Source organism: Chroicocephalus ridibundus, chromosome 1 (genome assembly GCF_963924245.1).
Source record: "Chroicocephalus ridibundus chromosome 1, bChrRid1.1, whole genome shotgun sequence".
Taxonomy (NCBI): domain Eukaryota; kingdom Metazoa; phylum Chordata; class Aves; order Charadriiformes; family Laridae; genus Chroicocephalus; species Chroicocephalus ridibundus.
In genome coordinates, this window is record NC_086284.1 from 97,241,928 (window position 1) to 97,263,724 (window position 21,797).

The 21,797-nt window shown below is 43.5% G+C and overlaps 1 protein-coding gene across 1 annotated transcript in view; it reads left to right on the top strand.

The window, feature by feature from the left end:
- The first annotated feature begins 1,886 nt into the window (after positions 1–1,886).
- The window catches only part of LOC134519803 (amine oxidase [flavin-containing] A-like), a 40,903-nt gene continuing 20,992 nt past the window's right edge, over positions 1,887–21,797 (top strand). The window contains exons 1-3 of the mRNA XM_063344448.1: positions 1,887–2,028; positions 14,896–14,990; positions 17,629–17,766. Of these exons, the coding sequence (XP_063200518.1) occupies positions 1,950–2,028; positions 14,896–14,990; positions 17,629–17,766 (312 nt within the window). The 5' untranslated portion in view covers positions 1,887–1,949. The remainder of the gene's footprint in view (positions 2,029–14,895; positions 14,991–17,628; positions 17,767–21,797) is intronic.

Consider the following 21,797-nt stretch of genomic DNA (forward strand, 5'->3'; position numbering starts at 1 on the left):
ACTGGGGCCAGCAGAGCTGTGAGAGCGGGTACCCCTATCACCGTCAAGAAGCAAAGACTTTTTTCCCCAATAAGCGCAGATGGCTGTTAGCACATTGCATTTTTCCATTTCGGAATACATATCACTCTCACAGTCTCAGACTGTCTCCTTTTTGCTCACTTTACTCTGGTACGCAAGCAGCAGCAATCCTGGTGATAATGAGCTTCTGTGTCAGCAGACAATCCCTCAGAGCAGTAGGGATCCTCCTGTTCCTCTTATTTGCTATAGCACCTGGTACTTTTGTGTGTGCAGCCAGTCCGCACACTTAATTAGCACTGCAAGTCTACTTTACTTTTTTAAGTACCTGATTTTACTTTGAATGAAGATTCATTATTCTGTCTCTTGTATTGTCAATCCACGTGGATCCTGATGATTTCAGAGATGTTTCTGCCTTCAGTCACTGTTGTCATAGAATCATAGAATGGTTTGGGTTGAAGGGACCTTTAAATATCACCTAGTCCAACCCCCCTGCAATAAGCAGGGACATCTTCAACTAGATCAAATTGCCCAGAGCCCCGTCCCCAGGGATGGGACACCTCTCTGGGCAACCTGTGCTGGTGTTTCACCACCTTCATTGTAAAACAATTCTACCTCGTATCTAGTCTGAATCTGACCTCCTTTAGTTTAAAACCATTACCCCATGTCCTATCACTACAGGCCCTATTAAAAAGTCTTTCCCCATTTTTCTTATAAGACCCCTTTAAGTACTGAAAGGCCGCAGTAAGTTCTCCCTGGAGCCTTCTCTTCTCCAGGCTGAACAACCCCAGCTCTCCCAGCCTGGCCTCATAGCATAGGTGCTCCAGCCCCCTCATATCTTTTGTGTCGCTCCTCTGGACCTGCTCCAACAGGTCCACATCTTGCTCATTCGGCACGATTAGCACAACGCAAAAGTCCTACTTTTTCCTCACTGTAAGAAAGCCAAGGCATTTCTGAGGACACCAACTGTGTAGTGTTGCACTTTTATTCACTTTGGTCATACTCAGATATGGCATATGATTGCAGAACTGGGCAACTCTCAGAACTTATCTCAACATTTAACATAAAGTGGCATTAGGATTTTCTGTAATTCTATGAATTGTAAAGGTCTTCTGTGCTTACTTGTAAAGGGATGGACAGACTCTCTATTTTTTCTACTTAGTTTCACAGAAGTGACATTTACACTTTGGCAATAAAAATTGTACGAGCTGTAAAACGCACAAAAAAAAAAAAAATCACAACCATCATGTATTTCAGAGCCGTAACAGTAGAAGTACAAACAAAACTGGTATTTTGGCAACCCGTTATTATTTCAGGCATTGTCTTTGGGAAGCTACTTTCATGCAAAGATTAACCCATCATTCCCTGGCTCACGGATGGAGTGCTGTTCGATTCCGGGACATAGTGAGGCTTGTATACTGCTGTAACCTGTGACACTGTAGCTCCGTGGATCTCCTCCCCTTCTCCCACACTCACTGCTGGCATACTTTATAAATTTTAGTAAATAAAAAGGACTTGGTGGGTGCAAGCAGCCAGAGCTGTTGCATCCCGCAGCAGGGATGCTGTAGCCTATCAGCCTCCCATCCTTTCTGGTGGACCCGGGAGGGGCTGGCGGGAAACCCAGCCGGCACCGAGACTTTCCCAGGCAAAACCTACACCGGCAGGCAGCGTTTGGCGCCGGTCTTCTCCGAGCTGGCACCGTCGCACTCCCGCTCCTCCGGGACCCCGCACCGCCCCGTCGGGCCGGGCGGAGGGCGAGCACCCGGGGAGGGGGCGTGACTACGTTAGACCCCGCCCCTGAGTGATGCCCATTGGTGGAGGCAGCTTGGAGCCCCGCCCAGGGGGCGTGTCCGGGGCGGGCGGGACGGCGCGGCGCTGCCCGCCCGTCCGCCACAGCCGGATCGGAGCCGCCGCCGCCGCCGCGGGAGGGCGGGATGGAGACAGCGGCCAGGACGGGGGGCAGCGCCATGACCGAGAAATACGACGTGGTGGTGGTCGGGGGCGGCATCTCAGGTGGGTCCGGAGCGGGTGGTGCGGCTACCGCGCATCCGCCGGCCTCCCCCGTGGCATCCCAGCCACCGGGAGCGGTCCCAGAGCCCGCCCTGCCCCGGGGGGCACCGGCGCTCGGGGCCGGGGTGCTCCCGGCTGGGCAGCGCGGGAGGGCCTGGGGGCGGCGGGGCCCGGGGGTGGCTGGTCCCCATGGCTGGCTTGAAGGCTTGGGCGATGGTTAGAGAGGTGTCGGGTCCTCAGGGGTTTCGGGTACACTTTGGGGGGGGAACAGGAAAAAATAATCCAGGTCGCTTTTTTAGGAGGTAATTGCTGTTTCTTGCATTGTTTTGTACTTCGTGCTCATCGGAAGAGAGTCTGTAGAAAAACTGACTTTATAATGTCCACAGGTGCAGGAGGATGCAGGGATACGGGCTGGGATTTTTGCATCCCGAGAAAGATGGTATTTTGAAGTTGTGGGGTTTTAGGCAGGTCTTGCAGGGATAACAGTTGTATTATTTTGATAAATGCTTTAGAAAGACGTCTGGGAATATCTATAAAAACAGTTTGGGTTTTGTTACTGTGAGAAGAGTTGAACTCCGTAGACAGCCAAGTTCTCCTGATGTAATGGACTAGGAAAAGTACTTCCCAAAATACTGTTCAGATTCAGATCTACTTTAATGCTAGCAAGTGCACTGTGGCCCCTGATCCACCTTCTTGAAAAACAGAAGACGTTTTTCTTATGGCACCTGATGGTACCTAAGATGATAATGTTGCTACATTGGAGAAAATCTGTCTTTGGTTTGTCTGTCAGATAAATACTGTGTTAGCAGCTTTGGCCAGGTTTCAGTTTTCAGGGAGTCTTTACTTTACTAATGGTTCAGAAAAGGTGAATTATGTGACTGAGTGACTTCAGTGATACTCCAACCATTTAAAATTATTTTTTATTAGAATTGAGAAGGAGTCAGAGGCTTTCCTTTCTTTAATCTGCAATGAATTAATGCACAAAACAACAAATCATTTACTTCATTACATTGTTTCATTTCCTAAAATAACAGTAATTGTTTAAGTATTTTTTGTGACAACGTAATTATATAAATAATCCATAGTATCACTGAACAGAAGGAAAGAGTTTGGACTTAGTTTTGTTTGGATTTTAAATTTTACCAGATACCTGTGTATTTTCCCGCTAGCACAAGTCATTTGGTCTTCATCCTTAAAGTTTCTGTAATGCACAGAGTGCCCTTAGGGAATTAACCACCCGTACCATGTGCAGGTGATGGCGATGTGATCTTAACGTGGCTTTTAGGATTCTGAGAAGCTCCTCTTATTGCGAGTCCCTTGCTTCTCCGGCTTTCCAAACTGTAGCAGTGTTTTGGAAACCACATCGAGCATTTCCAAGTGGTATCTTGCCTCACTAGTGCAAGAATCAGTAAGTTACTTCAGAACGCTTATGCCTTGGATTAAAGCCTGTTGTGGAGTCTGAAATGGAGCCAAGCAGGAAATTTCAAGGTGTTACAGCCCCTGAAAATTTGTCAGTGGCATTAGGAAGACAAATAAACATGTCACAGCACTCTTGGGGTGCAGGAATATTGTTCTTGCCAGTGGCAACGCTTATGTCATGCCAGTGGCATAGAAATGGGTGTTAGCCTGTTATGAATTAGAGCAGGCATCGTTTTAAGAAAGCAGCCTTAGAAAAATGGACAATAAATGCCTTATTTCATAATCAATCCATCTTGAATATACAATACCTTTCATAGCTGGGCACTATAATTCCTATCAGCTCCTGGTTTGTTTTGCTTTTCACACAGCTTCTCTGTCGCTGCTGTTCCTGTACCAATAGACCTACACCTCAGTTCTGTAAGAGTTTAGACAGGGCTGCTTTCTGGTCTTAAAAAAAGTAATCTGTATCTGGAATTTTGGTTCTGGTGAGAAAAACAGTAAAACACGCTCCATTCAGACAGGGTTTCCCCTCCACGTCTTTCTGACTCCAGTCTTGACTTGCTGCTGCTTATTTCTCTGAAGATATATTTGCAGTTGCCTCGTCTGGTGAGATTACTGTCTTCTCTCCTTCTGCTGTATTTTAGATACTAGTTATCTGATGCTTGCAAGAAAGGATGGGAAACTCTCGGGTGAACTCGTTCTTTACTAGAAATATATTAAATGTATATCAGGTATAAGCAAGCTGCTTATTATATTAGGTTTGAGCTTCCCAGCAGTGAGATTGTGGCTTTTTCAATTATTTGTACAATATTTGCAAAATGAAGCTCAAATCCTGTCTGGCACCTCTGGAGCTATCTGTTCCTCAAAGCGAAGCATGGTCTTGAGAGCCAGCTTCTGTACAACCTGACAGGCTCTTCTCGTCCGTGCTCCTGGCCTCTGTGTGCACACACACGTCTGTACGTGGTCATTCACAGGGACACAGAATCGACTCTGCCTGGTAGGAAGCTGGAATCCAGGGAGCTTCTGCAAAGGGTGCTTCACGGTGGGGAAGCTCTTGGAAGACGAACTCAGCCCTGGTGGCCTCCACCGCTGAGACTTTCCTGCTGTACCCTGTGGAATCGTGTTCGAACTGTTCAGATTGCATCCGCAAGTGTGACTGGACACCCTACGGAGAGGGAGCTGCAGATCTTGAGCTAGATTCCTCTTTTCACATGGGCATACATGTTAAAAATGTGGATGGTGGCCAGGAAAGGCCCCAGGCACATGTTTGTATCATTCTTAATAAATAGTGTCCCTCGTAATACAGTTAATATTAATTATAATATTTTATACTCAAGCATATTAAACAAATGGATGCCTGAAGTTAAAGACTTTCCCCATACCCACAGGAAGTCCTTGTTTTTATGCCTTGAATATTGCTCCCATTTTCTATTTATAGGGTTTTTCTACTGGACTGAAGCGGGTGTTCTAGTTTGGATTGATAGTGATCTTTTGCCTGTGCGTTTTGGTTTAGGCTATGTAATCTCCTCATTTGTTAAACACAGCAAGCTGACAGCACGTGACGTGCCATGGATGCATGTCTGATTAATCGGCAGGATCGTAACCCTGACATCCTGTCAGAGGGTCTTCTGACACTTGAGTTAAGCGGCTACACTAGTTGAGGACTAGGAGATTGTTATCCTCTCCGTGGACAAACTACTGTATTGATGGCTTCCAGAAGTTGTCTCTTTTATGCACCAAGTTGCTGCCATACTTCTTTTGACACGTTGTCCCCATCTCAGCTCCATTAGCTGCTCTGCAAGCTAAGCCCACAATTACAGGGAAATTTAGGTTTTCACAGACTGACAGGGGTTGGAAGGGACCTCTGGAGATCATCTAGTCCAACCCCCTGCCAGAGCAGGGTCACCTACAGCAGGTTGCACAGGAACGCATCCAGGCGGGTTTGGAATGTCTCCAGAGTTGGAGACTCCGCCACCTCTCTGGGCAGCCTGTGCCAGTGCTCTGCCACCCTCAAAGTAAAGAAGTTCCTCCTCATATTTAGATGGAACTTCCTACGTTCAAGTTTGTGTCCATTACCTCTTGTCCTGTCACTGGGCACCACTGAAAAGAGCCTGGCCCCATCCTCCTGACACCCACCCTCTAAGCATTTATAAGTGTTGATATGATCCCCCCTCAGCCATCTTTTTTCCAGGCTGAAGAGACCCAAATCCCTCAGCCTTTCTTCATAAGAGAGGTGTTCCAGTCCCTTCATCATCTTGGTAGCCCCCACCATCTCCAGCACTTCCCTGTCCTTGTTGAACCGGGGAGCCCAGAACTGGACACAGTTCTGGTTCCATAGCCCTAGGATGCAATGTGCACTGGTGCTCTGAGATACGAAATGGGTTGTAAGGAGGTCCAGGGTGTCTCAGTCACTCCTTAGGGACTGCTTGTTAATGACTGGACAGCATGAAGTCCTCAGAGAGTTTTGACAGGAACCTCAGCTATTTCAGCTTTTCAGATCTAGAAAATGGCTGCTGCCTACACGTGACCTGTAATTCCTCAGAACTTTCTAACTGACCTTATTGGGGCATATTTTCACATGGATAACAAAATGCACTATGTTGACTCAAAGGCTACTTCCTTGCCAAATTTCAAGTGGCTGCTAAAACTTCCAAAATAGGAAAGGAAAAAAAAAAAAAAACCATCATCAATCGAAGAAGAATGTTTCCTGAAGGTTTGGAAACAGCCAGACAATTTTGACCAAGATTTTCCAGCAAAAAATAATCAGCCTGAAAAACACGCTCTGAAAATTCAAGCTTAAATAGTTCAAAATTTGGCAAAAAAGAGTGTAAACAAAACACCTCAACTTTTTCAGTGGGAAGTTTGGGGTACGTTTGTATGCCGGCCTGGCCTTAGACATGAATTTTGGACACCAGAAAGCCCAGTTTATCAGAAGAAGGCATGGAGGATTAAGACTGTTTGTCTACATAATGCAAGCCAGAGACATAACAGATACGGAGAACTATGTCCAGAAGCAGGCAAGTCCAAGAGAACTTGTACGCAAACATCTTTTGGAAGAAATTTCAGCACATCATGTTACAAGGACAAAGCACAAGGGAAACACAGCTATAATTGAAACTTGCACTGAAGATTAGCATTCCTTGACATGGATAGTTCTTATTTCCAAATAAACCCACATTTGTTCTTAGCTCGAAACAAGGAGATCTCATGGCTCAGTAAAACAGATGCTTAGGTTTGCCAGCAGTGTGCAGGAAACAGCAGTGTTTTCTATTGCACTTACGGAGGAGGCCAAGGGCCACAAATTGTAGGAGAAGCTGGCATGTAAAAATAGTAGTAATTAGTCTTTATATTGAAATAAAACATATGATACACTATTAACGCTTTTTTTTTTCCCCTCTTCATGGAAGAGCGCTATGCGTTGGCATCTCCTGCTCCGCGGTGTGTGATCGACAACCTTACCACTTGAGCTACCTACGCATTGGCTGTGCTCTCCGAGTGAAAGACTGAATAACGAGGAAATGCAGATTTTCCTTACTTGGTATTAACGGCAGCACAACTTATGTTGTATACTGCTCTGTTTGTTTTGACAGCGTGCCAAGCTGCTGGTGGGTGGTAGTGTCAGATAAACTGTCAAATACACAGTTACTGGTGGAAGATATTATCAGTCCCACCTGTGTAAATCTGGAGCAGTTTTCAGTAGATTTTTTTTCGAGTGTTACTTCTAAATTTACCCAGAATTTGACCTGTAGGAATGCAATAGCTGGTTCATAAAATGTACCCTGCGTTTATCTCTTTACATCTGCCCTGCTCTGGGCTCTGGCTACCTGTTTCCTTCATGCTTTATCATACAGTCGTAGAATCGCCTAGGTGGGAGGAGACCTTGAGATCATCGAGCCCAACCATCAACCTAACTCTTTCAAAAATCATCACTAAACCATATCTCTAAGCACTCTGTCTACCCGTCTTTTAAATACCTCCAGGGATGGTGACTCAATCACTTCCCTGGGCAGCCTTCTGATAAAAGGTGATAATATTGTCCCTTGGTACCAGAAATTCCTAAAGGCCATTTTTTGGGATGCAGAATTAAATAGCAATGTTTCATAGGGCTGTCAGTTCCCCATGTATTGCTAGCAAGCTGATTGTCATTATGACAAAAATTTACAGCCGGAACAAAACTATCAGACCCCCATATAAAGTGTAATAGATGTTTTATACAATACTTGCAAATAAGCAGAAATACCAGTTTCCATTTATCTCCTTCATAATGTGTTCTAAAGTTTTGCTACTAAAGATGCAAAACCTTATGATGTGGGGCATGGGTTTTGGTTAACAGGCTCCTTTGTGTTATGCTCACTGCCAGATATTTAGTTTTGGACAAAATATGGTTGTGATGTGATCATTATGTAACCAGATGTAGAAATAGTATTATTTTCTTCATCTTCCATTGTATTCTTCATGTGGTTTTCTATGATAAATGCATCATTTATAAACATTGTCTAACCCAGAGGGTGACCTCAGTAATCACAGCTCATTCTGCTCTGGAATGAAGAATGCGTCATGCTTGTTTCTGGCAAAAACCAAAATGTACACCAGCGTGATTCATAGGTTAGCAAATTCAAAACTTCTAGGAGAGTGCTGTAAACCTATGGTTTGTCCTTGAGGAATAGATTTTGCACCATGCTGAGGTGAAAGGTGTTGAAAGGTAGGAAAGAGTATTCCTGGTAGTAGGTAGGTCTGAAGTCTTAAGAGTGTTATTTACTCCAGGGAGCAAAAGAAATCGCTAAGTAGTTAGGACAGATCTCTATGCTAGCATAACAAAAACGGGCATGGGGCAGGCATTATGTCCTTCCTGGGAATACCAATGCTGACGTTCTTGATATTTGTGGCAATGACATTGACTGTAGTTTAGCAGCAACATTTTTTCACATACTTATTTCATTGAAGATCACCATTTAGCTAACAGGAATTTATTCTGCCTACTGACCAAAACAATTATCAATAGTTAGAAAATGTGCATAATTACCTTAGATGTTTCCATTAACTAGATGGTATCAAACCATCGTCATCTTAGCTGGGGCTACTCATTTTAATATGTAAAGGGAAGGAGGATGCTACATTTCTAACTCCATGATTATACTAGTTAACTTCTTTCCGCCTTTGTTTTGGGGGGTGGGCATTATTCTGGGGAAGAGATGTTTACTGCAATGGGCTTTGGACTTGAAATTCCCAGTGGGTGTGTACAGAGGAGTGGATTCATCCTCGTGATACAATTCCTTCTTCCTGCCCACTGCGTTTCTGTTAACACTGTCCATGAGAAACCGTCTTTGTCCCCTTCAGAACAAGGCTTGCATCTGTTGAAAGCATTTAGACAGTAGCACCATTGAAACCAGTTAGAGTGGCTTGGTCTCAGTTGGACAATGTACTCTGTAATAGAAAATATTTATTCTCTGATGGTTGAAATCTTTGCTGAATCAACTGGATTATTTTTGCTAGAGGGGAAAAAAAAGAATTGATGTAGATGAAAAACATTTACCCGAAAATGACAAAATAAATAAACACAACCTCATCCCCAGTATCAAGTATACTACAACAAGTGTTGTGAAAGAACGTAAGGGAAGATAAAATACAGTTTCTGACAAACAGAAAGTTAGTGATGTTATGTTATTAGGCAACATTGAAAGAAGAAATGAATGTAGACTTGCAATCAGCACTGCATATTCATGCTGTTTTGCGCAAATTTAAGGGGTTGTAATTGAATTAGTAAGTTCTTTTTTCATTTACAGTGGCAATTTTAAATCTTGAAAACCTTGCTCTGTGAAGGAGAACAGTTCTTTCATTCTTGACCTTATATATGTTGTTGTCCTTTAGGGAATTCACTGGAGTTAGTCTAATGTAACCGAGTACATTTTAACTGTATTTTAAAACTTCTTTAAATACCATGGTATGCACAAAAATTCAAATGAAAAGAAACTCCTGGGGGAGTAGAAGGAGAAAAAAGGTGAGGATGGGAGATTTTACCCTACAGTCATGGTGGAAATGTTTTGTGCCTCTTATTGACAGGTTCATGTTTACTTGGCAAAGAGACTTCTAGCTGAATAATGAGAGTTGATTCTAAGATGGCCATTGCCAGATTTAATTACTCAATTGTGTTAGGAAAAAGTTAGGTTTTCCATCGGTGAAACAGTAAAAATAAACACAGCATTAGCATGCTATTACAGTGGAACTTTAATGAGGATATATTGCCAATTGTCTTTACTGATGGATATTAGAATAATGAGCAAAAATGTTTTAAAACTATTCCCCTTCTTAAGATCAGATAAATGTAGAGATTTTTCCGGAAAGATTTTTTTCTGTGTGTTATTCAATTAAAGCCTGCTAGAACACTACAGTAATGGGGTAGTCGTCTTTCACACAATGTAATCATCCCACTCCATGTAGAGAAAGGTGGATTAGGAAGGATTTTGGGAAGGAATGTTTTATTAGGTTGGTTTTGATAACCTTTCAGCCTGGTGGCGGATGCATAAAAGGCAAATGCACTTTGTCAAAGAAGCTAGCAAGTGGGCAAATAATGCATCTAGGTAACCATCAGACAGTTAGCTTTTCAATAGTAACAGGTAACTTTCTCTGCCTTTGTTTTGGTGTGCTCAATATGGCACATACATAGTGGCCTTGGTTTGAAGGGTTAAAGAGTTAATGGTATCAGACTGTCATCACTCCACTGCCCTTTGTTACCCTGTATGGGCACTGCCCTTATATGTTCTGGAGGTGTTCAGCATACCTCATGTGAAAAGTTCTGTCTCTGTGAAAGATGCTGGTGATTTTTGCTTCTGATCATGGTGTATCAGTGAATCTGTTTGATGCTGTGGATTTACAGAGCCTGGATTTTGAAAAGTAGAGTTACTGTCACATTTCTGATAAAGTAATTTTTTAAAAACTGCCACCATTTGTGCTGCAGAACTCGTGTCTGCTCATACACCCTGTATCAAGCCCAGTACTGAGGCAACTTGGAATTCTTCATATAAATGCCACCCTTATAAATGCTTCCCTGTGAAACAGGGAAACATTTCCCACGTGACAGGGCTTTGTTGGGAATAAGCTCGGGTCTCTTAAATCCCAGTCTTGTGTACTACCAGTAGAGTTGAACCTTTCTCTCCTGTCAAGTAGGGACATGCTTTCTCTGTATTTTCCATCATGCTACATACAAAATTCAGTATTGTTCAGCATCTCTGTGCTTCAGCCATAGTGTAAGTCTGGTAGCCTGCAGATTGACATAAATTCATTTTACTTTCTTCTTTTTTTTTTTTTTTTTTTTTTTTAAACAGTGTATCCAGTGTTTTGATGCACTTGAAACTGCTTTGCTTGATAGGATTGTGGCAGTTTTCTGAAATGAAAGCAGAGGCAGTATGATCTGTAACAGCAGCAATTCTGAGTCCTTAATAGCGCTGCAGAATCGATAGGAACAGAGCTTTCCTGCATGGTGTCTTCAGACGGGGGGAGCTTGGTGTGAGATTGCCATAGAAACCCTTGTGGAGGATGTATAAGTCATCTTGCCTTGTTTATTCTCATCTAATAACAAGTGAATTTCTACAGCCAGATACTTCAAATGGGGCATGGTTTTGGCAGGCTCCTTTCATCTTCCTGACGCAAGTGGTATATTTCTCATTCCTAGAATTAGAGTGGTGTCTGTAAGGAGTGCGGCCGGTGATTTGGGATGGTTTGCAGCTTTATCTCTAGGCCACTCTTGCAGGAGGTGGAGGCGGCAATGGGGCACAGCAGCGGCCTCAGCTGCGACAGGCATGTCTGTGACACAGCCATGCCGGCATCCACAGGTGTCTTTTAAAATACCTCGCCTGCATCTTGGCTGCGGCCTAGGGGGTCACAGCCCAGTGCCCGGTTTGTTCCGGTGTGGCGTGCTCGCAGGACACTGTGGATATCCACAATATCCCAGGACATTGTGGCTGGTGCCAAAACCCAGGCATGGCGGAGGGCTATGGCTCTAGAGTAGTGCTCACGTTGCGGGAGGCCCTTGTGGTATGAAGGTCCTGCCCTCCCCCGTGACAGCTGTCACAGAATCGTAGAATGGTTAGAGTTGGAAGGGACCTTCAAGATCATCTAGCTCCAACCCCCCTGCCACGGGCAGGGACACCTCCCACTAGACCAGGCTGCTCAAAGCCCCATCCAGCCTGGCCTTGAACACTTCCAGGGATGGGTAGTCCTCTGGGGAAGGAGTGGAGATGTTGGAGAGGAGGCGGGAGGCCAGCTCCATGTGGCCTGAGGGGAGCTGAGCAGGCAGAGAGAGGGTAAGGAACTGGAAAGGAGAAGGTCTCATTCCTTCCTCTCTCTCATTCTCACCCCATTGATGAAACAGAAATAAATGGTCACTCTCTGGTGTCCAGTCCTGCGGAGGGTACTGGAACAGCAACAAAAGCATTGAAAATTCAAGTTATGGAGAAGATAAAGGGAAAATCATAGAATCATAGAATCATAGAATCATAGAATCATAGGGTTGGAAGGGACCTCTGGAGATCATCTAGTCCAACCCCCCTGCCAGAGCAGGGTCACCTAGAGCAGGTTACACAGGAACACGTCCAGGTGGGTTTTGAATGTCTCCAGAGATGGAGACTCCACCACCTCTCTAGGCAGCCTGTTCCAGTGCTCTGCCACCCTCAGGGTAAAGAAGTTCCTCCTCATGTTTAGGTGGAACTTCCTATGTTCCAGTTTGTGCCCATTGCCTCTTGTCCCGTCCCCGGGCACCACTGAAAAGAGCCTCGCCCCATCGTCCTGACACCCACCCTTTAAGTATTTATAAGCGTTGATAAGGTCACCCCTCAGACGTCTTTTTTCCAGACTGAAGAGACCCAAATCCCTCAGCCTTTCCTCATAAGAGAGGTGTTCCAGTCCCCTAATCATCCTCGTAGCCCTCCGCTGCACCCTTTCCAGCAGTTCCCTGTCCCTCTTGAACCGGGGAGCCCAGAACTGGACACAGTACTCCAGGTGCGGTCTCACCAAGGCAGAGTAGAGGGGGAGGATGTGCAATCTGTTTTGTGCAATCTGTTTTGAGATTAATTGTGTATCAAAGGCATGTAGGCTTCATGTCCTGTGGGATGCTTAAGACATACCTGTGGAAGCCCCTGTATCTGGTGCACTTCAGTCACACCAGAATGGAGCTAAAGAATTTGGTACAGTAGACAGCTACATAGAGAGATCCCGTGCGTCGGTGTTGTTGCTAGTCCTCCATTTGAAAAGGAAAATATTTCCATGCTTTAAACAAATAAACGTGTAGTAACAATCTTTAATCAACATATTTTGCATTGGTTTTATTTCTGCGTCAGACCCTCTCCCAGAAGCCAGTAAGCCACTGCTGTCCTGATATATCTCTTGCCTTTTCCCAATCTGTGTAGCTCTGAAGCCTTTTTTTTTTTTTTTATTAGTGTCTACAGTAACACTTGGGTTAACAATAATAAAACTAAAAATCTGTAAGGCTGGAGTGCGAGAAGTACAGTTTAACAAGAAAACAGATTAGAGAACCTCAGTCATATTACTGCATGTTCTTCACCCTTTAGCAGTCCTTCTTTATTTGGATATATCATATAATTAAGCTTTAAGCTTAATGTCCAACCCAGTACAGTGCAAACATTATTCTTCCTAAATAGCTATGACGTGAATATAGCTATGGAATACAGCAGGACATTATGGTCTTAGGAATGAGGATTTGCATACAATTTTTTTTTATACCTGGACAAGATTTTTCACTGCTGCATGTTCCATAGTGCAACACGTGAACACGCTATGTGTATTTTCAAGACTTGTATATCTACAGTAAAATTTCTTATAAAAGAATTACGCGCTCATGCCTGAATGTCCAGTGGTATTTGTGCAGAATAGAGAAATTCAACTTTTTATTTTTATATATGTAGGAAATCCACTTTTTTTGTGACAAAAAACACTGTATATTTTGAAAAATCATTTTTCTTCATAAAAAATAAAAGTATTTATAAGAAAATGCTGCATTTTGTGTTTCCAACATTATAGACTTGTGTCTTCTCTTTGTGTTGAGGAAGAAGAGAACATCACCACCAAAAGCGTTAAAGAATTAACTATATATATAAAAAAAAGTAAGATGTTCCCTGTAGTCTTTCACACAGGAAAAAGTAATCAAAAACTATCGAAAGAAATCAGATCAATTTATAAGATGTTTACTGTCAAATGGCTAGCATTTTTAAAAATTAGAATATTAAATAGGTGGAAGAATTAAGTATACTCCTGTTCCAGCACCGATCTAAAGAATATTGTGTGGCACAAGGCTGTGAAGTTATTCTTAGATGAGTATGGAAATCTTACATATAATTTTTGTCAATGTAAGACATTTGAACTTCCTCAGTTCTGGTTTCCAGTGAATGGTGTTCCGCTTCCCCATTAAAAGATTATGTGGCAGAAGCTTATGGGCTATTCTGTATTGTCCTCACAATAAATGAGTACACTTAATGCTGCCCAGAATGATTCCTCTCCTCTGGTCTTTTCAGATGTGCATTCTTTGTGGGATCACGAACAGTAGCTTTTAATCACATTTCAGGGTAGTGTAATAAACATGGGCATAATATTATTATGCCTTACTGCAGGGTATCTTGGAAGTTCTGATCAATAAGGCTGGCTTTCTTATACTTAAGGAGGGGAAACAACTCCAAAGAAACAATGCTTCAGTGCCAAATTGGCCCGCAGGGCAATAGGATAATCTGATTTCACAAACTCATAATTGCTTTTTACAATTTCAGCTTGCATTTGTCAAAAGCAAAGAGGACTTCTGTCCTATTGAATTTCCAGTTGTCTCTAGTGCCTCCATCACAAAGTCCGATAATTAGATGATTTTTGCTGAGACCATAATTCCTTTTATAAAGTATCTACATACAGCCTGTTTGATTGCCATGGTCAAACTCCATTGCTTAAAATGAATCTTGACAGAGAAGCAGACTTTCTGCGTGTCAATGGGGACAGCAGATAGCAATAGATTGGAGAGGTCATGAGTGAGATAAGAAGTTGGAAGCCTACCTCTCTGGAACATGCCTACTTAATATATTATTATTTCTATTAGTTTAGCATTGCAAGACCCACAAGCTGGGTTCTGCCTTTCTATGCACAGCACAAAGGAAGAGTAAGATTAGTGTCCCTTAATGATTGAGATTTTACTGATTTTAAAATGCCAAAATGCTAATCTGAAGGAGGAAACTTCAGTCTGTGAATGCTGCTTATGGAGATGGTTATAACGTGCAGCTAAGCTGCAGACACATAATTTCTGTGGTAAGATACCATGAAAAGTATCAGGAATTTTTGAAAACAAGGTCTGAAAGGGATTTGAAAACAAATCTCTGACCTTGAAGCTTTGGTTCAGTTGTTGACCATTAATGTGGCTGGTTGCTGCCATTTGCTTTAAAACTCTTTCTCTTATTCTGGTAGGTTTGTCAGCTGCCAAATTGCTGTCTGAGTCTGGGGTCAGCGTGGTAGTTCTTGAGGCCCGGAACAGAGTTGGAGGACGGACGTTCACTATCAGGGTAAGTGCTTTGTGAGATGCTGGACTCTCACTTGTGCTGCTCTACAACATGGCAAATGTCACTCCTATCTTCAAGAAGGGCAAGAAGGAGGACCCAGGGAGCTACAGGCAGGTCAGCCTCAACTCAGTCCCTGGGAAGGTGATAGAGGAACTAATCCTGGACACCATTTCCAGGCACATGAAGGACAAGAAAGTCATCAGTCAGCATGAATTCACCAAGAGGTGAAGTCGTGCTTGACCAACTTGATAACCTTCTATGATGAAATGAGACTTGGTAGATGATGGAAGAACAGTGGATATTGTCTACCTAGACTTCAATAATTCAACACTGTCTCCCATAAGATCCTCATAAACAAGCTGGTGTAGTGTGGGCTGGTTGAACAGACAGGGAGATGGACTAAAAACTGTCTGAACAGCCTGGTCCAGAGAATGGTGATCAGTGGTACAAAGTCTAGTTGGAGGCCAGTAACTTGTGGTGTGCCCCAGGGGTCAATACTGGGTCCAATCCTGTTCAACATCTTCATAAATGATCTGGATGATGGAGGGACTGGAGCATCTCTCCTGTGAGGAAAGGCTGAGAGAGCTGGGACTGTTTAGCCTGGAGAAGAGAAGGCTCGGGGGAATCTCATCAGTGTATAGAATGGAGGTAAGGAAGCGTGCAAAGAGGATGGAGGCAGGATCTTTTCAGTGGTGCCCAGTGGCAGGAGAAGAGGCAGTGGGCAAAACCTGAAACACAGGAGGTTTGAAGCATCTGAACATTAGGAAACACTTTTTTAGTGTGAGGGTGATTGAGCACTGGTACAGGCTGCCCAGGCATCTCCCTTCTTGGAGATATTCAAAAGCTGTCTGGACGTGGTCCTGGGCAACTGGCTCTAGGTGACCTTCCTAGAGCAGGAAGGGTTGGACCAGATGACCTCCAGAGGTCCCTTCCAACCTCAACCATTCTGTGATTCTGTTGGGTTTGACATCATTAGCTAGGGGGAAGACAGGGAGTAGAGTTCCCAAAGAAGACAGGTGTTTCAAATTGCCATCACTTTTGTCAAGTAATAGAGTTCTGTTTGGACAGGTTGCATTGCAATGCATGCCAGTGGGCACCTCTTGACTGGAGGTTCTTTAAAATTGGTCTGGAAGCAACTCTGAGAACACCAAATGGGAATTGGGTGCCTAACCAGAAGTGTGCAGTGCCATTTTAGCTGCCCTAGGACACCTTGCCTGGCCTCCAGCTGCAGTTCTTCCATATTTCATGAGTCAAATTTGTCAGCCTTGCACAGAAGTCTTGGATACCCTGGGCTGTCTAAATTGGTGTTAAACATCTGTATTAAGGTAATTAAATTCCACCCACATAGTTCGCACCCTTTGTCCACAGCAGGATCTGCCCTGCCTTTAACATTACAGAGGGAAACTATCATCTGAGACTGTGAGTGCCAAAGCATTTCTCCTCTCATTCCCATCTCACTTTGCATACTGTAACGGGCATGGTAACTGAAAGTCCTATAAGAAGCAGCTTGAGCAGGGCCAGACGTCATTACAGCTCAGATGTGCATTTTAACACGGCTTAAAATTATCTGAAATAGCACTCCTGCTTCTAAAAATGGACCATGTCTTGATTGCCATTAAAGAGAAAATGAAAGAAATGACGAGTCACCTGTGTCAAGGGGTAATATAATACAGATACTACCTCTGCTTCCCACCCTGGAAGTAAAGGAGGTTTAAATTATCTCAGATGCCATTGCTGGGGAACCAGAGATAAACAGTGGTGTTTCACCAGAAAACATTGTACATGAAGCATAAACACCATCCTTCTGTGACACTGAGAATGCCTAGCTTAAAATACTCACTATAAACAGTGTTAAAAAGAGTTACTATCTTGGGAAATCAGCCTTCTTGTAATAGTATGCGTCCCTGAAACTTTTTTGCTTTTTTCCTTCCTCCCAAGTGCTCTTGATGCTGGTCTGAGAGGTGTGTGGAGCACCTTCATAGACTCATAGAATGATAGAATGGTTTGGGTTGGAAGAGACCTTCAAGATCATCTAGTTCCAACCCCCTGCCATGGGCAGGGACACCTCCCACTAGACCAGATTGCTCGAAGCCCCATCCAGCCTGGCCTTCAGTGTCAGGATGCGCTGGGTTAGAGCCAAGGTGTGCCATGCTGGAAAGATTACTCTCTGAATAATGCAGTGCAGGGGTCAGCATCTACAGCATTAAGTCTAAGCAGATATCTACGGTGAGAAAACAAGCCTTTGGTGCTGGAGATGGTTTCAACTTGAGAAATGTTTTGCAATGACAAGAAAAGTTACATGAATTCTGAAAAAGTGGGGTTAGACTTAACCAAAGCATTGATTTGGTTGGATGTTTCTTCATTATCTTTTGTGAGACTGAAAAACCAATATTGAAAGCTATGGTGAAATGTAAACAAGAGTTAAACCCAATGGCACACATGGGTGCTACAGAGTAAAGGCACTGTGCTATGTGTGTCTGTCATTACACAGCTCAGCACTGCCTACTTTTAACTCAGTCAGTACAAGTTTTCTCCTGTGCATATTGTTGCAGTGATAGTATGGAATAATTATTTCTACTTCTAGAGGTTTGTGTTGAGCTTCCTGCTTGGCTTCTGATTCCTGTATTCTTTATTTTGACAGAACAATAAAGTTAATTACGTAGATGTTGGTGGATCGTATGTGGGACCTACTCAAAACCGGATTCTCCGATTGGCAAAAGAGCTGGGTGTTGAGACCTATAAAGTGAATGTTGAGGGCCATATGATCCATTATAAGGGGGTAAGTATCGTATCTTTCATGTTGAGATACCTAAAGGTACCATTGAGCTTTGGAAATTACTGACAGTCATTAAGGAGGTTTCATTTAAATCTTGCTTTTAATAATCCAGTAAGCACGTGTTTGAAGTGTTGTTATTCTATTTTAACTTACTGGGAATGGGATCAATCGTTCTTGTTTTCTTTTGAAAAGTGTTCAGAAAATGAGACTGACAGCAGTTAAAAAATTTGGGATACATTTGACACCTGATTATTTTTTAACATATCCTCTAAAGAGTTTTTGCCTGAAATTCAGGAAATACTTGTTCTGAAATGAAAGCCAAATTTAAATAAGAAAAAATAATAATAAAACTGTTGGATACTGTTGAATGACAATACTAGACAACAGTACTAAGGGACTAGTCTGGGAGCAGTATAACTTATTTGCCCCACCTATGTCACTAGATTCACATGATATCTCTCCCAGTCTGGTAGTGTGGGATTCACCTTACTTACAAATGGGCGTCTGGAAGTTGGGCGTCTAATCTGAGACTCATTGAGATTCCCTCTCTAGCTAACAGTAGGAAACAGGCGCCCTTCCCAAGGCTTGCCATAAATTTCATGTCTGAGACATGGGGCAGCGGGGATTCCTCTTGAGCAGGTGCTGGTGTCACTAAAGTGATCTGGAATGAAACTTGTCTTCAGAGGAGCCCTGGTCTTAGTCCTTTAGCTCACTGAATTTTTGCAGAGGTCCTAGTCAGGACCTACTGCCCAAACCAATGCAGAGGGAGAACTGTTGGGAGAGGGATGAAGAGAGGCCTAAGATCCATAGGTATGAGGTACAAGCGTCTATCTCCCTAACTCACAAACTGCTTTACTTTCCCAAGACAAGACCATCAGTTTCGTATTTTTTTTAATATCTTTTGGTTTTGGTACTTCCCAGACATCCACAGAACAAGGCTTGAAACCTATGTGCATCAGAGTTGACATATTTGATAAAAGGAACACAGTGTGATGGATCCTTAACTGGTTTCATTTTTATTATCTTCTCACTTTTTCTTCCTAGGATTAGAGCAATGCGTTCATACTGCAAAGTTTTACCATCTGGTTCTGTAACCTCTCCTGATTGGGCAGATTCATGTCATGCTCATAAAATAGTCACTCCATGATACTCAAAAAAATTATTTTATACCACCTGATGTAAAACTGGTGTAATTCTACAGCAGCTGGGCTGCACTGATTTGTACCAGCTGAATGTTTGTCCCACTCTATTTAATTTAAGCTCAGACATGTATCTCTTAGCATCCTAAAAGGCACTTTTCTTCCTTGTGTTAAATAAAAGGCTCTAATGGGTTACATGAATTTGAGCCCTTAATCCATTTTGACACTGAAGCTGCAGCTTTTTTTTTGTCCCACGTTACATTATGCATGTCCTTGCTAATGACCACGTAATTTTGTAAGTTTTCTTTGAAGTGGAAGCATGTTCCTAAGCAAGAGGCAGCATTACCAGCTATTCAGCTGGATCACAGGCTGTGGTTCAATTCTAGATTTGCTGAGCTAACAGGGTCCCCAGGAAATTGTAGTTGTTGGAACAGGGTGAGAGCAAAGGGGCTTTAAGGTCTCCCAGTGTGGATAGACTTAGGCACTGAATTAATGACAACGATGCTTTTCTTCCAGTAGGTATCATCCCTCCCACGTCCTCTTCCCATGAACTGCAGGCCTTTTGTTTTCTTTCCCTGAGGTTTTCCACTGCTTTTTCTCCTTACTCTTTCCTTGAGACACCATGTTGTCACCGTGTCCTGTGATTTAGGGATCTGTTGTTGAACCCTCTCTTACACCCCACGTCTACAAGAACTCTCTTGAAAACAAGCTGTGCAGTCCTGGCTATTGGGTGGGTTGGTGAGCACTCAGAGACCTTAGGGCTTGTACGTTTTCCCTACCTGCTACACACCGTTATCGTGCTGGGATGGTGAGTTGGCTGGGTAGGGATTTGTGCTCTCCTGGCTATAGACGCGTTCCTCATATTCATTAAAGATGCTGCAGGAGCCCGAGCATCTGTGGGATTTCCTAGATGATAGAAAATGTGTTCACAAAGGGATGATTTGATATTAAAGGATCATTGCCCCAGAAATTGAATATTAATCTGAAAGATGGATGTGTTCGGCTTCTTGGGTTAATACGCTGTCAGCCTTGGGCCAGCTGCTGCCTTTCAGGTTTGAAAAGTATGACTAAAACTTTTCACCTTGCATCTCATCTGCTATTTCTATCAGCTGATGGCTGCCGGGGAGCGTGTAGCTGGGGCCAGACAGGAAGGTCTCTTCCCAAGGGCATTTCTCCAAAGCCTGCAATGCCGTGCGGTTTTTGTCAGAGGCGAGAGGGAGAGTTGTTGGAGGAATGACTAAACGTGGTTTTAGATTTTCTTGTGACAGTCATTCAACTGTATATAATCCCCATCATCTTCAGATTAAGAGATTTTTTGACTTTTGTTTGCCATACTTATCAGTTAAATTTGGCTCATTCTGAAGGTTTCCAGGATACTGCTTGGATTGAGTTAGGGGAAAGCGGAAGCAGCCAAGGGAAAGTGGAAAACCCCGGAGGGATTTATTAGCTTCTTTGCTCTGAAAGGAATTTTTCCCATATGTGTGTGGAAAAATTCCATGTACCGCAAGCTTTAAAAACCATGTTGCGTCTTGTGGGCAGGTTTCCTTTGTAGTTACAGTTTATTTGAAAAATCCAAATGTGTAACTATTGTTTACCTTTTGTTTTATTTGTTCATTCTTTCCCATCAGTTAGCATGGTAACATGGACTGCTTTGATATTAGCCAGGAATTTATTTGTATCCTGTCATCGTAAATCTGTAACTTCAAGCTGTAGATTTTGTTACAAGCCCCAGACTTTCTTTACAGCCAAATTTGTCTGTGGCTACTATCCCGTAATTTATCAAGAATGCTTTAGGACTGAGAAAAGGCAGATGTGCTGGAGTTCTCCCTTCCCAGAAGGGGCAGATAGCTCTTTATTCTTACACAGGTCCTTTAAGGTCACGCTCTGCTCCTTTTTCGCCTTCTCTTTAGTAGAAGACCTCAGAAAGTAAAGGCGTTAGGACCTTGGTGTGTTATTAACCTTCTCATATAACTGTAGTCCTCCAATATCTGGCTGCAACACCCAGCTCGGGTATACGTAACATTAGTAAATAAGGACTGGTTTTGCTTATTTGTTTGCTTATGAATTTCAGAACAAGGTAACACTTGACAAAAGATGAACATTCGTATGCCATGCTTCACACTGGCCGTTGAGTCTTTCGTTTCCTTCATCTAGCTTTAAGATTAAGAGATTAGGGTGCAGCAAGTAAGTCTGTGACTAAATCTGTGCAAAGCGCTGTGTATCTGCAGTTTGGACACGGGAATCACAGGCAGTCCAAGGCACTGCAATGCTCGCGAGGCTAGACCTGCTGCAGAGGCTGAGCAGGGAAGGATGTTCACACCACAGAGATGCTCACACCGTCGGAAGCTACTGCTCTGGCTATGTGTGCTGTGCGTGGTCCGAGGGCAGGAGCAACGCCTGCCCTGGGGAGCAAGGAATGTGCCTCCTGTCAGTCCTGATGCGCAGCTCGTCCTCAGCACAGCGAGCAAGAGCCACACTTGCCTTTCTCAACACTGGCAAGATTGTCTGCTCCTCTGGCACAAACTGAAACTTGGAGCGGTGTCACAGCTGGGGCAGCTTGGGCTTAGTTCCTGTAGTTATGGCTATAAGCCACAGCGTAGCCCTGGGTAAAGACAGACCTCGCAGAGCACATCTCTCTGCTGCCTTCTTTCTAACCACCGAATTACGGTGCTTGGGGACATTGTTTCCTTTGGACTGGTGTGGGGTAACTAATCCAGGCAGGCAGCAGGACTCAAATCTGAGGTCTGCGAGAAAGCATTCGACCCACCAGGAAATGAAAAAAAAGTTAGATAAACTCTGTGGGTCAGTCAAGCAGCCTTGTGTTAGCATGGGAACAAAGCCAGTAGGTTATTTTCCTTTCAGTTAAGGAACAGTAGTTCTCAAAATAATACACCC